The sequence below is a fragment of the Labrus bergylta genome, chromosome 5, assembly GCF_963930695.1.
Source record: "Labrus bergylta chromosome 5, fLabBer1.1, whole genome shotgun sequence".
In the NCBI taxonomy this organism is placed as follows: Eukaryota; Metazoa; Chordata; class Actinopteri; order Labriformes; family Labridae; genus Labrus; species Labrus bergylta.
This window is the reverse complement of record NC_089199.1, coordinates 21,467,259-21,478,271: the sequence shown is the minus strand read 5'-3', so window position 1 is coordinate 21,478,271 and position 11,013 is coordinate 21,467,259. Positions and strand designations below refer to the sequence as shown.

General features: G+C 37.4%; 1 protein-coding gene across 3 annotated transcripts; it reads right to left on the bottom strand.

Moving 5' to 3' along the window:
- Positions 1-411: 411 nt before the first annotated feature.
- LOC109981749 (troponin T, cardiac muscle) lies at positions 412-9,555 on the bottom strand. Of its 3 annotated transcripts, none has more exons than XM_065955172.1 (13): positions 9,447-9,555; positions 8,893-9,312; positions 7,594-7,689; positions 5,830-5,850; positions 5,686-5,707; positions 5,531-5,594; positions 5,306-5,422; positions 5,075-5,152; positions 4,742-4,843; positions 4,544-4,653; positions 4,328-4,418; positions 3,466-3,506; positions 412-771 (listed from the first exon to the last, which is right to left on the bottom strand). In XM_065955172.1, exons 2-13 carry the CDS (start codon positions 9,050-9,052, stop codon positions 738-740), a joined length of 936 nt encoding a protein of 311 aa, XP_065811244.1. In that variant the 5' UTR covers positions 9,053-9,312; positions 9,447-9,555; the 3' UTR covers positions 412-737. The 3 variants fall into 3 exon arrangements, with proteins under 3 accessions (XP_065811244.1, XP_065811246.1, XP_065811247.1); XM_065955174.1 differs by having other exon boundaries at positions 4,544-4,650; positions 9,447-9,554; XM_065955175.1 differs by lacking the exon at positions 7,594-7,689 and having other exon boundaries at positions 9,447-9,549.
- Positions 9,556-11,013: the final 1,458 nt, after the last annotated feature.

Genomic DNA, 11,013 nt, shown 5'->3' with positions numbered 1-11,013 from the left:
CGAATTCAGTTGTACTCCACCCAGATAATTTATCATCTAAGGCTTTAGAATGAGCTCCCGGAGCCAGACACCTGTCATTTTCTTACACTGTGCATTATGTAACACAGAATCCAACAAAAGCAGTGAGAGCTTTCTGGTGTCACTGGTGATATTTAGATTTATGAGGCTTTTTTATCACTTTTAAATTAATCACTTTGCACTGTTAGAGGTATAATCTTTATATTCTAAGCCAAATGAATTGACTTAAAACTGCCAATTGCAAAAACTGGTTTGCCATAGCAAACAATGACTGAGAAATTTGGCAAACACAATTCAACCTCATTAAACAAGGTGTGGCTTTATGTGACCATCTTGAAGTTAGTGCTCATCAAAAAGTTCCCACAAGTGAAAGAACCAAAGTCTTACAGGTAATAAAAGATTCTATTTCTGCTTGTTAAAGAAAGATTTGTATTTATTGCAAACACAACATCCAAGGCCGAAGAACCAGTTAATTGGTCTCAGTTCCACTTTTAGTACTCTAGAAATTACAGATATATTTGTAGGTGTTGCATAAGCACAGTTGTGTCGAATTATGTGCCCTTAAATGCTAAAGTCATTATGAATCACACACGTCCTGTCAAATCCCTGTTAAATAAACATAGTATTTAGTATTCAAGCATCAGAATGTTGTTCACGTTTCTCTCTGTAATTTCTTGGCTGTCAAATGATGCCAGTGTTTCGCAGGTTGATGTCAGGTGTTACTTCCTCAGGCCGCGCTTCTTCCCCTTTGGACTAAGAATAAAGCTGAGTCAGCAGAAATCTTTAATACAAGCCAGCATATAGACAACCTGCCTTATCTGTTATGCGAACTCAACCACCTTTCTTTGTACATGCATTAGTATTATAGTATGAGCTATTTTGCTCATGCTCTTTGCTTTTGTTTTACTTCTAAATTTAAACTTTAGAAATTATAAAGTCACCTCTTGGTTCAGGTCCAGACTCTACCTGCTGCATAATTTCAATCAGTGCTAAAATGTGGGCATGGATAAGTCCCAAACAGATTAATTGTTAAATGAATGCCTTGTTAAACATCTTTACATTTATGAAATGCTGATTTTTTTTTAGATTTATAAAGAAATGTCTTTTCACAACCTGCCTTCATGTGTTTCATCTTCATATCATCTATTTAACAGCTCTTAAAACATATCAAAGGTCACATATTATCCTTTTCAACAAGTTATACATTTTATTATTATGTATTTTATCATGTCTATAAAACCCCTCTATTTCAGCCCTGATCAGAACAGGCTGTTTCTGTGTCTGTAGCTTTAAATGCAAATGAGCTGTGTCTGACCACGTCCCTCTGGAAAGGTTTGGGTGGCTCTGGCTTTCTTGCACCATGTCCAATTGTTGAAAATGAGAAAGCAGACTATGAGGGCAGAGCAAACACCTAGCTGTGGGAGTGTCATCCGCCTGGGGGAGGGGTTACTTTGGAAAATCTTTAAATGGCCTGTTTAAGCACACATTTTCTGTTGGAGCAGGAAAAAGACAGAGAGGATGGACTTTTTTTAATTATTTGACAGACTGGGGACACATTAGTGTTAGAAAAACATGGTCAAGTGTATATTGCATAATACATGACCTTTAAAGTCTGCAGAACATCTTTATCCTACTGATTCAAAGTAGTCATTCTCTTCAGCTGAATTTGAAATTTAAATCATTTCAGAAAAAATCATGCCGGAGAGGTAAGCCTTGCTTTTTTCAAGCAACATAACGTGATATAATGCCACTACTAACATTTTATTTTAATACTTTTATGCTCATATTTCAGAATTAGCTGTTAGATGTTTTCTTTTGCCTGTATGAACATGCAAAACAATGCAATTTTCAACAAGAGGTACTGGAAAAATTAGAGATGTTTAAGATTTAGTTTGTCCCATCTTTGTACCCAAATAATTATCTTGGGGCTCTTTCTATCGGTCCTGACCCACAGATTGGGAACCACTGCTCTGCAGAAAGCAGCTGCTGGCCTCAGATACTGTAGCTACTGAAAGCTTTGCAGCAGTCTGTTTTTGGAGGGGGATTTGGGACCAAATAGTTTCCTGCTATCTTTATCTTCTGTTGCTACCCCATCTACAAGACTCCTGCAACTTACATTTAATTATTATTCTGCGACACACTCTGAGCTTTTACAATTTATGGTTATAAATAACAGTTGAATAATATCAGCAACATAATCGAAATGCTTGCAAAGCCAGTCTCCATCTTCTGCTGAAATAAGAACATGATCAGCTTGTTAAAGTTTTCTTTAGATCCTTGAGTGATCAGGAGGAAGGGTTGACATGATTTGGATGGCAGCAGGGGTCAGTCATTGTTTTATTGTGAGCTACATGAACCCAGATGATATCATATAGCAGTTACAAGATCTATCAGCTGTTGTAGCTCTGTTGCAATTTCATATATTTTGTTTAGATGCCCTGGCCTGCCCTTTATAAAAACACCTCTCATGTGCTTGAGCGTTTTTGTTTTCCCAGTCCTGTTTGACTGGATGTACTGAGCTGGCACAAACAGCTGTTACTGAAGCCGCTTCAAACGAACGGAGATCAGTGATGTGAGAGGAGCTGAAGGGAGGCCAAACCAGGAAGAGGAGGGGGAAAATAAAGGAGGTCACTTAAGGACTTATTCTATCAAAGCAGAGTGGAGTGCAGGAATAACTGAACAATACTTAATCTAATTTTACTTTCAAAGCTACTGGACTCTACTTTGCTCGGAGTTTATACAATCTTTATAGAAGGTTCACTTTGTTTGTTAAGTAGCCTAATTATTAAAAGTGGTGATACAGGCCTGCACAGAAATAGCCTTTTATGTCTCTCTTTGAACATATGTTATTCTTGCTGTTTCTCAATATTTAGCTTACATGCCGAATGAGGTTACATACTATGCAAAATACACTTTACCATGTTTTTCAAACACAAATATGCGTACCTAGTCCCCAAAATATGAGAAGATCATCCTCTCCGTCTTTTGCCTGCTCCATTTTTCAGAAAATGAGTGCTCAAACAGTCTGTTTTGGAGATTCTCCCTGTGTGACATCACAAAGGGCAGTAACCTCTCCCCCAGGTGGGTGTCACTCCCACAGCTAGGTGTTTTTTCTGCCCTCTGAGTCTGCCTTCTCACCGTAAACAATTGGGCACGGTGCAAGAAAGCCCAAGCCATATCCCCTTCTAGAGAGGGGCGTGGTCAGACATAGCTCACTTGCATTTAAAGCTACAGACACAGAAACATCCTGTTCAGAGCAGGGCTGAAATAGAGGGGCTTATAGACATGATCAAATACAGGATCAGAGTGGATTTTTGTCAAGAAACTTCACAGACATGTTTCAGGGAGCTCTGGGACTTATTTAACTTGTTTAAAAAGGAGGATAGTATGATACCTTTAAAAAAAAAAAAAACACATACCACTGTTCCCATAGCAAAATTGACTTACATTTTCTGATGGTCACTGACCCGGTTTCTCAGCACAGTGACCTGCAAAGAAAAAGATGTGTTTGGATGTTTATTAAAAACCTGCTGCAGTGTACTGCTTCAAAAAAAATCTGAAGGAAAAATGTGGAAATTGTTTATTATAGTGAGGCTTGTTCTGAAAATTAAGCTTGGTTGTGAGATAGCTAACTAGCCTTTGCTTTACCAAAATAAACCTACTTGGCCTACTTGTTTCAGATATTTCATATGTGGCTTATTAACAGATTTTTTTTTTCATTAAAGGAAATGACCAAACCTTCTGTTATGGAGGGAACAATGTAAAAGTACACTAGGCTAACACTTTCTGAACTAGCTAGTCGTGCTAAATCGGAACAAGCTAGCAGAGTAGCTCATTTGTAGCTTCAACTTCTGACTTAATTGAAATTCCTGCCACTTGAAGTTGTTGTCCTTCATTTAGTTAACCTAATTAGGTGTTTTAAAATTGATGAAAAGTACTCGTTTATTAGTTCAGCTTGGATTTACACACTTCTTTTTAAGCCTTGTGTTGTCTATGTATGATAACTTGGAAGAGGAGCTAAAACCTAAGCTAATTAGCAGGGTAATAAACATGCTTGCAGCTAAGACTTTTTCTCCTTCATCACTGTCAATGCACAAGTTATCATTGGCTGAGGTCCACTTATGGGAGCTGTGAAATCTGTTGCCAGATATTATCTGTTGTCCTATGTAAGTATCTCATAACTCTTTCTGTCATGGCCTGTTTTGTTTTGGCCTGCTTCCCAGAGTCTGTGTGTTCATCAATGTTTGTGATGTACACATGAGAATGAAGACATTTTTTGTGTGTGATGCATTTCCTTGTGATATGTTACCTCATACTTCTGCTTTGTGGCCTGATACTGAAGTTCAAACTTCTCTGCCTCCAGCTGGTGCACCCTTTCCCACAGCTCCTTTGCTTTTTCCCTGCATGGACAAAAAAGGTAAAGCAGTGCTCACAGGATGAAGTATGGAAGTTTTGTATCTCATATTGATCATTAATGTCTTTGGCTTGAAAGGAGGAACAGGAAATGTTTTTGTTTTTATTTTACTTAAGGGCATCCTCTCTCATGTGATCAATAGTCAGTTCTTTCCGTCGCTCATTTAAAATCTTCTTCTTCTTTTCTCTTTCTGTTTGTCTCTTTGGCCCAGTCTGTGTCTGCTGGTCAGGGGAAGGACACATGTGGTGGTTAGCTACAATGTACAGTTCATTGTGTGTGGGTATTTTAAAAGGGTCAGGAATCGATCACCTTGTATCCAGTGAAACTCAGGTTGGAAAGAATCATTTTCTTCCTGGCGTCATCGTCCGCTTTCTTCTTTGCCTCTTCATCTTCTTTTCTCGCTTTTTCTTCCTGGGGGACAAAAATGTGCCTCCAACCATTATCAACATATTTTGATTAATTTCATTCTTTGTACTTTGCTTAATGAAGTTTAAGCATTATTCATAGTTGGGATTGGCCTGAGGTCAGACTCTGAAATGTCAGTTTCTCTTTTTTGGGCTTCCTAGACATCTTACAGGGTTAAGGGAGCTCATCTGTTCCACAGTTATGATCTAAAACAAAGTATTTTTCCTCAATACGTACATTAACTTTGTTCTGTCGTTCTTTTTCTCTCTCTGCCCTGATCTTCATCTGCTCTGCTCGATCTGATCGGCGTTTCTCCTAATGAGGAAAAGGTGTAAAAGTTACAGTCAAAAACAGTTCCTGTAAAATCAGAATAGGACTTGAAATACGACAGTAATGACAAAAATATGAGTGATATTGGAATTCTAAAAGTGTCATTTAACACATTGAATGACAAAGATATGAACAGACAATGCGATCAGTGAGGCTCAGAAGCTCCTCTTCTTCCTTCTTTCGCTTCTCAAAGTGAGCTTCAATCAGCGTGCCGAGCTCATTCAGGTCTTTTTCCATTCGTTTTCTGTGAATGTCCTTGAAATCGTAAGAAGAGGTCAAAGTGTGAGCTGAAATATAATCAAGAAATCAACTCCACAGACAGCTTGCAGGAGTAACTTTAGAGCAATCATTAGATGAACTCACATCAAAGTCAACTTTTTCCCCCTCTGGGATTTTAGGAGGTGCCAGGCCAGGAACAAAACCAGTCCTAAGGATAGAAATCAGAAAATATTTGTGTGACTATCATGAAGAATTGTGTTTTTATATGAGGTATAAGGATGTTTCAACTCTGATCTTACTTTGTCTTGGGCTTTGAATCTTCTATGAAAATAAAACAAAGTATATAGTTATAAGTTTAAAAAAAACATAAATTAAAAGTAATATAGCAAACATGTTCTTCACTCAACACCTTCCTCTGATCTTCCTCAAATTGTCATACATACCTCCATTTTCCTCTGCCCCGTCTGCAGAGAGATAACAAGGTCAGTAAAAAGTCGACGTTGAGTGAGAGGTGAAATGTGAAGAACGATGACCCACATGAACAAGATCACAGTGGATTCAAAGTGTTATGAAGTCTTTAAATTGAATATGCGGCTGTAGAAATGTGTTTAGTTGGAGGTAGTTATTTGGTTTCAATCTTGATGTTGACATCTGGATTTTTTTGTTAAAGTAATTGTACCAGTTTATCTCTATCATTGCATGTATGTGGGAGTAAAATATATATTTTTTTACTTTAAAAAACTTACTGTGCTTTGATAAAATAAATATGAATAAAGCCCTTACACATTATTTCACCAGGGTACTAAATTATTTTTTTATATGGCAAGTTAGAGGCAAGTTATAAAAACAAATCTTGTGATTCATTTCTAAATCTGAACCTAATACGTTTTTGTTTCTTTTGTGTTTCTCACTAAAGAACTGTTGGGTTTATAAAGGTTTTACCAGGTCACTCTTTTAGAATTCCTTGATTGGTGTTTTTATCTTTGAGCAGTTATGAGTTAAGTATTTCCAAGTGAAATTTTATTTTGAAAGGATTTATTTTCTAAGTTGTTAAAAATAAATTTGAATTGATTTTATAGATTTCAAAATATATGTATAAAACTATTTACAGGTATATGAGAACAATTAACAACTCGACTTGGTTAAAACATGTGGCAGTATGTATCTAACTTATTTTTTGTTGTTGTTAAAAGATGCCTGATTAAAACAAATAAAATAAAAGATGTATGATTTCTGAAACACCTACATTTTTTGTCGAACCTCCCTCTTAGGGCTTCCGTATTTTCTGGTTTGTCATGACGTTATCTTAATAAACTGGGTGTCAGTATGGATTGACTTGTCAATCATAATGGAGCTGGCATGACCTCTGACATATTGCAGGTGACAGAGTCAGACAGATAACATCTGCTGTCAGTGCTGATGAACAGAGCTGGTAAAAGATGCAGTCGTGTTTTTTTCTCTCTCTGACAGTTTTAAAAAAGCGAGCTTTAGATGACCTGCAGTGATAACTTGTGTGTGTCTCAACCTGAGGCAGGGCTTAGCAACAAAACGACAGAGAACAAAGAACAAAGACTTCAGTGTAAGAAATTACACAGGAAACAGAAAATAAATCAATGTTGCTTTGTGACACAGAAATGCACTTCTTATTTCTAAAATGGATTTCCTTTGATTGAGATGAGAAAATACAAGAAACATGCTAATATCTCAAAAACATATACACATATTTTCATAATATAAGGTTTATATTAAAGTGTTAAATATTGGAATCTGAACCATAATGACTAACTTCAAATGGAAGAGAAACGGTAGCTGCACGTTTAGTATCCCACTGTTTAGAAGTCATCACTGTTGAAGACAAACCATGTAACTCCTGCTCATTTTGGCACTTTGTGAGTATTAAGCTACAACGTTAATCATTTCAACTTTTGCGTTGCCCTCTGAGCATCCAGTTTGCACATTTTATGTTGACGCACTTTGTAAACATTTTTTTTCAAAGATGCTAAAAAAAAATCAAGATATGATTATTCTAATAATTATTAAGACCAATCTGAAAATGCACCAACATGGTTTTCCTTTTACAGTGACGATCATTCTTTACATTTTAACACCTGATAATAACACGTCATGGTTTACAACAATGTATTAAGATTACAGTCACTTCTATCTACTGCAGGCATGCAAAAACATATTAGCATAAGCTGTACTACCTTCTACCTCCTCCTCCTCCTCCTCTACCTCTTCCACCTCCTCCTCCATCTCCTCCTCCTCCTCTATTTCTTCCACTTCCTCCTCCTCCTCATTCTCTGTGCAAAGCAAGCATGAAGAGTTAGAGAGCAAACAAAATAATAATCTCAAAAGCATTTAGATCAAAATGTATTTCTACGATCTATGCGTATTTTTGACAGTGACAGTACTTTTCTTAGATTCCTGCTTGAACTGTGGGATTTCGTGTTACATTCTACAACCTGACATTTTAATTTGGACTTTTAATCGAACAGTGATTTGTACAATGGGTCTCTAAATATACAGGTATTGGAGATTAGCGATATCTGGATTTTATGAAATCGGAAGCATTTAATTATAATTTTTTTAATTAAGCTGTGCAAATAAAAACCTTTAAAATGTTTATGTTTAAATTAAAGTGCACTCACAAGGTTCATCATTTATATACATTAAATTGGATACATCTTATCATCACTGAAGGAGAGACATTACTTTTTGCCACCAGATTCCAATAGCAGCATTAAGCGTAAGATGTATTTGCAGCTAAAATGTGTGTGTTTGTCCCAAAAAGTGCCGTCCTCCTCATTGACCTTTTTGGACAAAAGGTCATACTGACCCTTTTGTCAGAGTCCTTTTAGCCACAGAGGGAAACTTAACCTCTCTCTGCTGCAGCAAAGGTAAGCCAAGCTGCTTTTAGCGGACCTCTAACAGGCCTTAAAATGAAAGTGAGCATTGTGCTTGGGGCGCTTTTCTCCCCAAGGTCCTCTATTGAGAACGTAAGCTGACCTACATTGCTCTCCAACAGCGACGCAGATGAAGACAGGTGCTGCTTAGTGTCAGGGACAGAGGGGCTGTACGGTGGCCCACTTGGACCACCTCACAGTGGAGACAGAAATAAAGATATATGACCTTTTTATCTCTCCGATGGTGACCCACCGTGCTATTTGAATTGAAAGAACATATCTGCTGGGATGTTCAGAGAAGCTGAACTATCTCCAGCCGCAGACAAACAGGACTGACTGAGGGTCAAAGGTCGATCCTGCACAAAAGCTTCAAAGCCAGCAGCTGCCTCTATACGGTGGCACCAGCACGCCAAAAATACAGTAAGCTGTGGTGAAGCCAGCAGCTTAGCAGATGCAGTGTGTTAAGTAACTAAGAGATGCATGGCTTAAGTGTGTAAAGCAGTTACAAAGTGGCAAAAAAAATTACAAGCAGCAATTTAGTTTTTTGGCATTTAAAAGCAACGTTGTTCAAATAGATATTGTTTGTATTACAGTACATACCAACAATATCCTCCTCTTCTTCACAGCGAACGAGAGGCAAAGAGAAGAGGTCAGTGTATGCAACAAGAATATAAAGCAGTCTACACATCAATGCATTTATGGATTGTACACATTCAGCATATTCACAAAAGTCATGCGAATTTGAAGCAATTGTCTGCATCCAGATGTGTGAATCTGCAGCCCCTTAGCTACACTACATTTACAAACTGTGACAACTCATCTCTTTCACATCTGTGACCTGACAAAATGACTTACGCTGTTCCCTGAAAGAAAAGAAAAACACAACACATCATTTTTTTTTGTGAGAATTGATTCCATCTGTGCATTGCATACATTTATTATTATCGCCCCAAAATCTGTGCAGACTAAAGATTTACTCACTCATGTGTTGCTTCTTCTGTGTCTGACATGATGAAGCGCCTGCACAAGAAAATCAAATTCAAAGAAGCATAATGACTGATAAAGTTTTAAAAACAGCCCAATTTGAATATTTGTGTTGAAAGAATCTGATAACTGATTAAAAAAAAACATATAAGAAGAGCAGGCAGACCTACCAAGTGAGTGTGATGTGCTCTTCAGAGGATGTTCAATGGGGAACTTGTATCCTGTGCTCCTCTCTGTGGGCCTTAAGCTTTTAAACCCAGGAGCGGATCACATGGCGGCACCATGCCCGTGTCTACAATGGGTGTGCACATACCTGCAAACAGATGGCAGATGGCATTAACTCGTATTGGGAAAACATGCATTCTCCATGGACTTGCATTGTCTATTTTTACACGGCAAAAACGGAGCCATAACAGCACGGGATTACTGTACAATATTTCAGCTGTGGCATGAGGAAGGCTGGATGTGATCCTGTGCTCCTGTGTGCACAGAAATACACAAAAGGACGGCTGAAGCTCCTCTGATTTACAAGCATATACAGACTATTAACCTTGTATTACTATCAATTGATAGCTCTTTAAATATTGACTTTACAGTGACAGGGAACATTCATTCCACAGGCTGGAGATGTTAGCTGTCAAATGTTTGTGCATTGTTCCCACAGCAGGTTACCCGTGGAATGAGAAAAATAAAAGTGACTCCATCTCCTGCACCTCACCTTTAATTTTTAGTATTTGCCCTCAGTCCTGCATGCAACAGCATGTTATCAACAACTCCCTTATGATCATGCCAAGTCTTTTGATACTCCCTCTGTTTGCTGTTAATATTGAACCTGACCTCACAGTTTGGATCATAACATCACAGATTGTCTTTCCTGAGTCAACGCCAAAATGTTAAGTCTGTTTACTTGAATGATGTTCCCCCTCCGACCTCATTCCTGGCTTTGTTTACAAATTGTTTGCGGCTCTCTTAAAGCCTTCAGGAGTGAGTTCAAGTCTCTAGTCAGTGGAGACAAGTTGGACTCATGTCTTAAATCTTGTTGAGGCTAGTTGCACTCTTGAGTCTTTGGGCGTTTATGAAAGTCAATTCACAAACGTGGAAAAGAGAAATGTCAATATCAGATTTCTGAAGGCTGACAATTAAATTAGATTCAAACAACTTTATTAATCCTTCTTGGGGCGATTGGTTTGAAAGACATAAATAAAGACGCAGAGACGTAGAGACAAGTTATACAAAAGAGCTCAAAATATAGAATAGAAGGAGATACCAATGTAAAGCAGACAGATTATTAAACAACCAGGCTGGGTGATAAAAAGCACTTGTTGGTCATGTTTTAATAAAAGCATTTTCTGATCAACAAAAAAAAAATCATATTTTAGGTTTGTATACATTTACTTTTCATTCTTTTATCATTTAGCAGGATGGTTTATTATTGTCTAAATAATCTAGGCTGTTTTGTTATGTAGATTAATATTGTATATTTGTTTCAATTTACTGTTATTATTTTATTTATACATGCATTACGATTTATCCATAAATACTCCCTCTTGTTTATTATGTTCAAAAAAATATGTTCTTTTTCCTTTATCTCCTTGTTTATTTGTATTTTAAAAAGCCTCTTTAACATCGAGGCCAGGGGACTACAGATGACAAGTAGCGTTTTGGCTAATTCTGACATTTCTATGATGTATGATCATGTGTTTTATTAATTTGCACTGTCCCCTTCCTAAATAAACT

What these genes read in the sequence shown, in the direction of transcription:
- LOC109981749 (XM_065955172.1), bottom strand. Translation starts at nt 9,052, where the DNA reads ATGCAGACAATTGCTTCAAATTCGCATGACTTTTGTGAATATGCTGAA. An exon ending in GATTCAAAGCCCAAGACAAA is followed by an intron (nt 5,595 to 5,685) that starts GTAAGATCAGAG and finishes TTCTATCCTTAG; the next exon opens with GACTGGTTTTGTTCCTGGCC. An exon ending in ATGAGAGAGGATGCCCTTAA is followed by an intron (nt 4,419 to 4,543) that starts GTAAAATAAAAA and finishes TTGTCCATGCAG; the next exon opens with GGAAAAAGCAAAGGAGCTGT.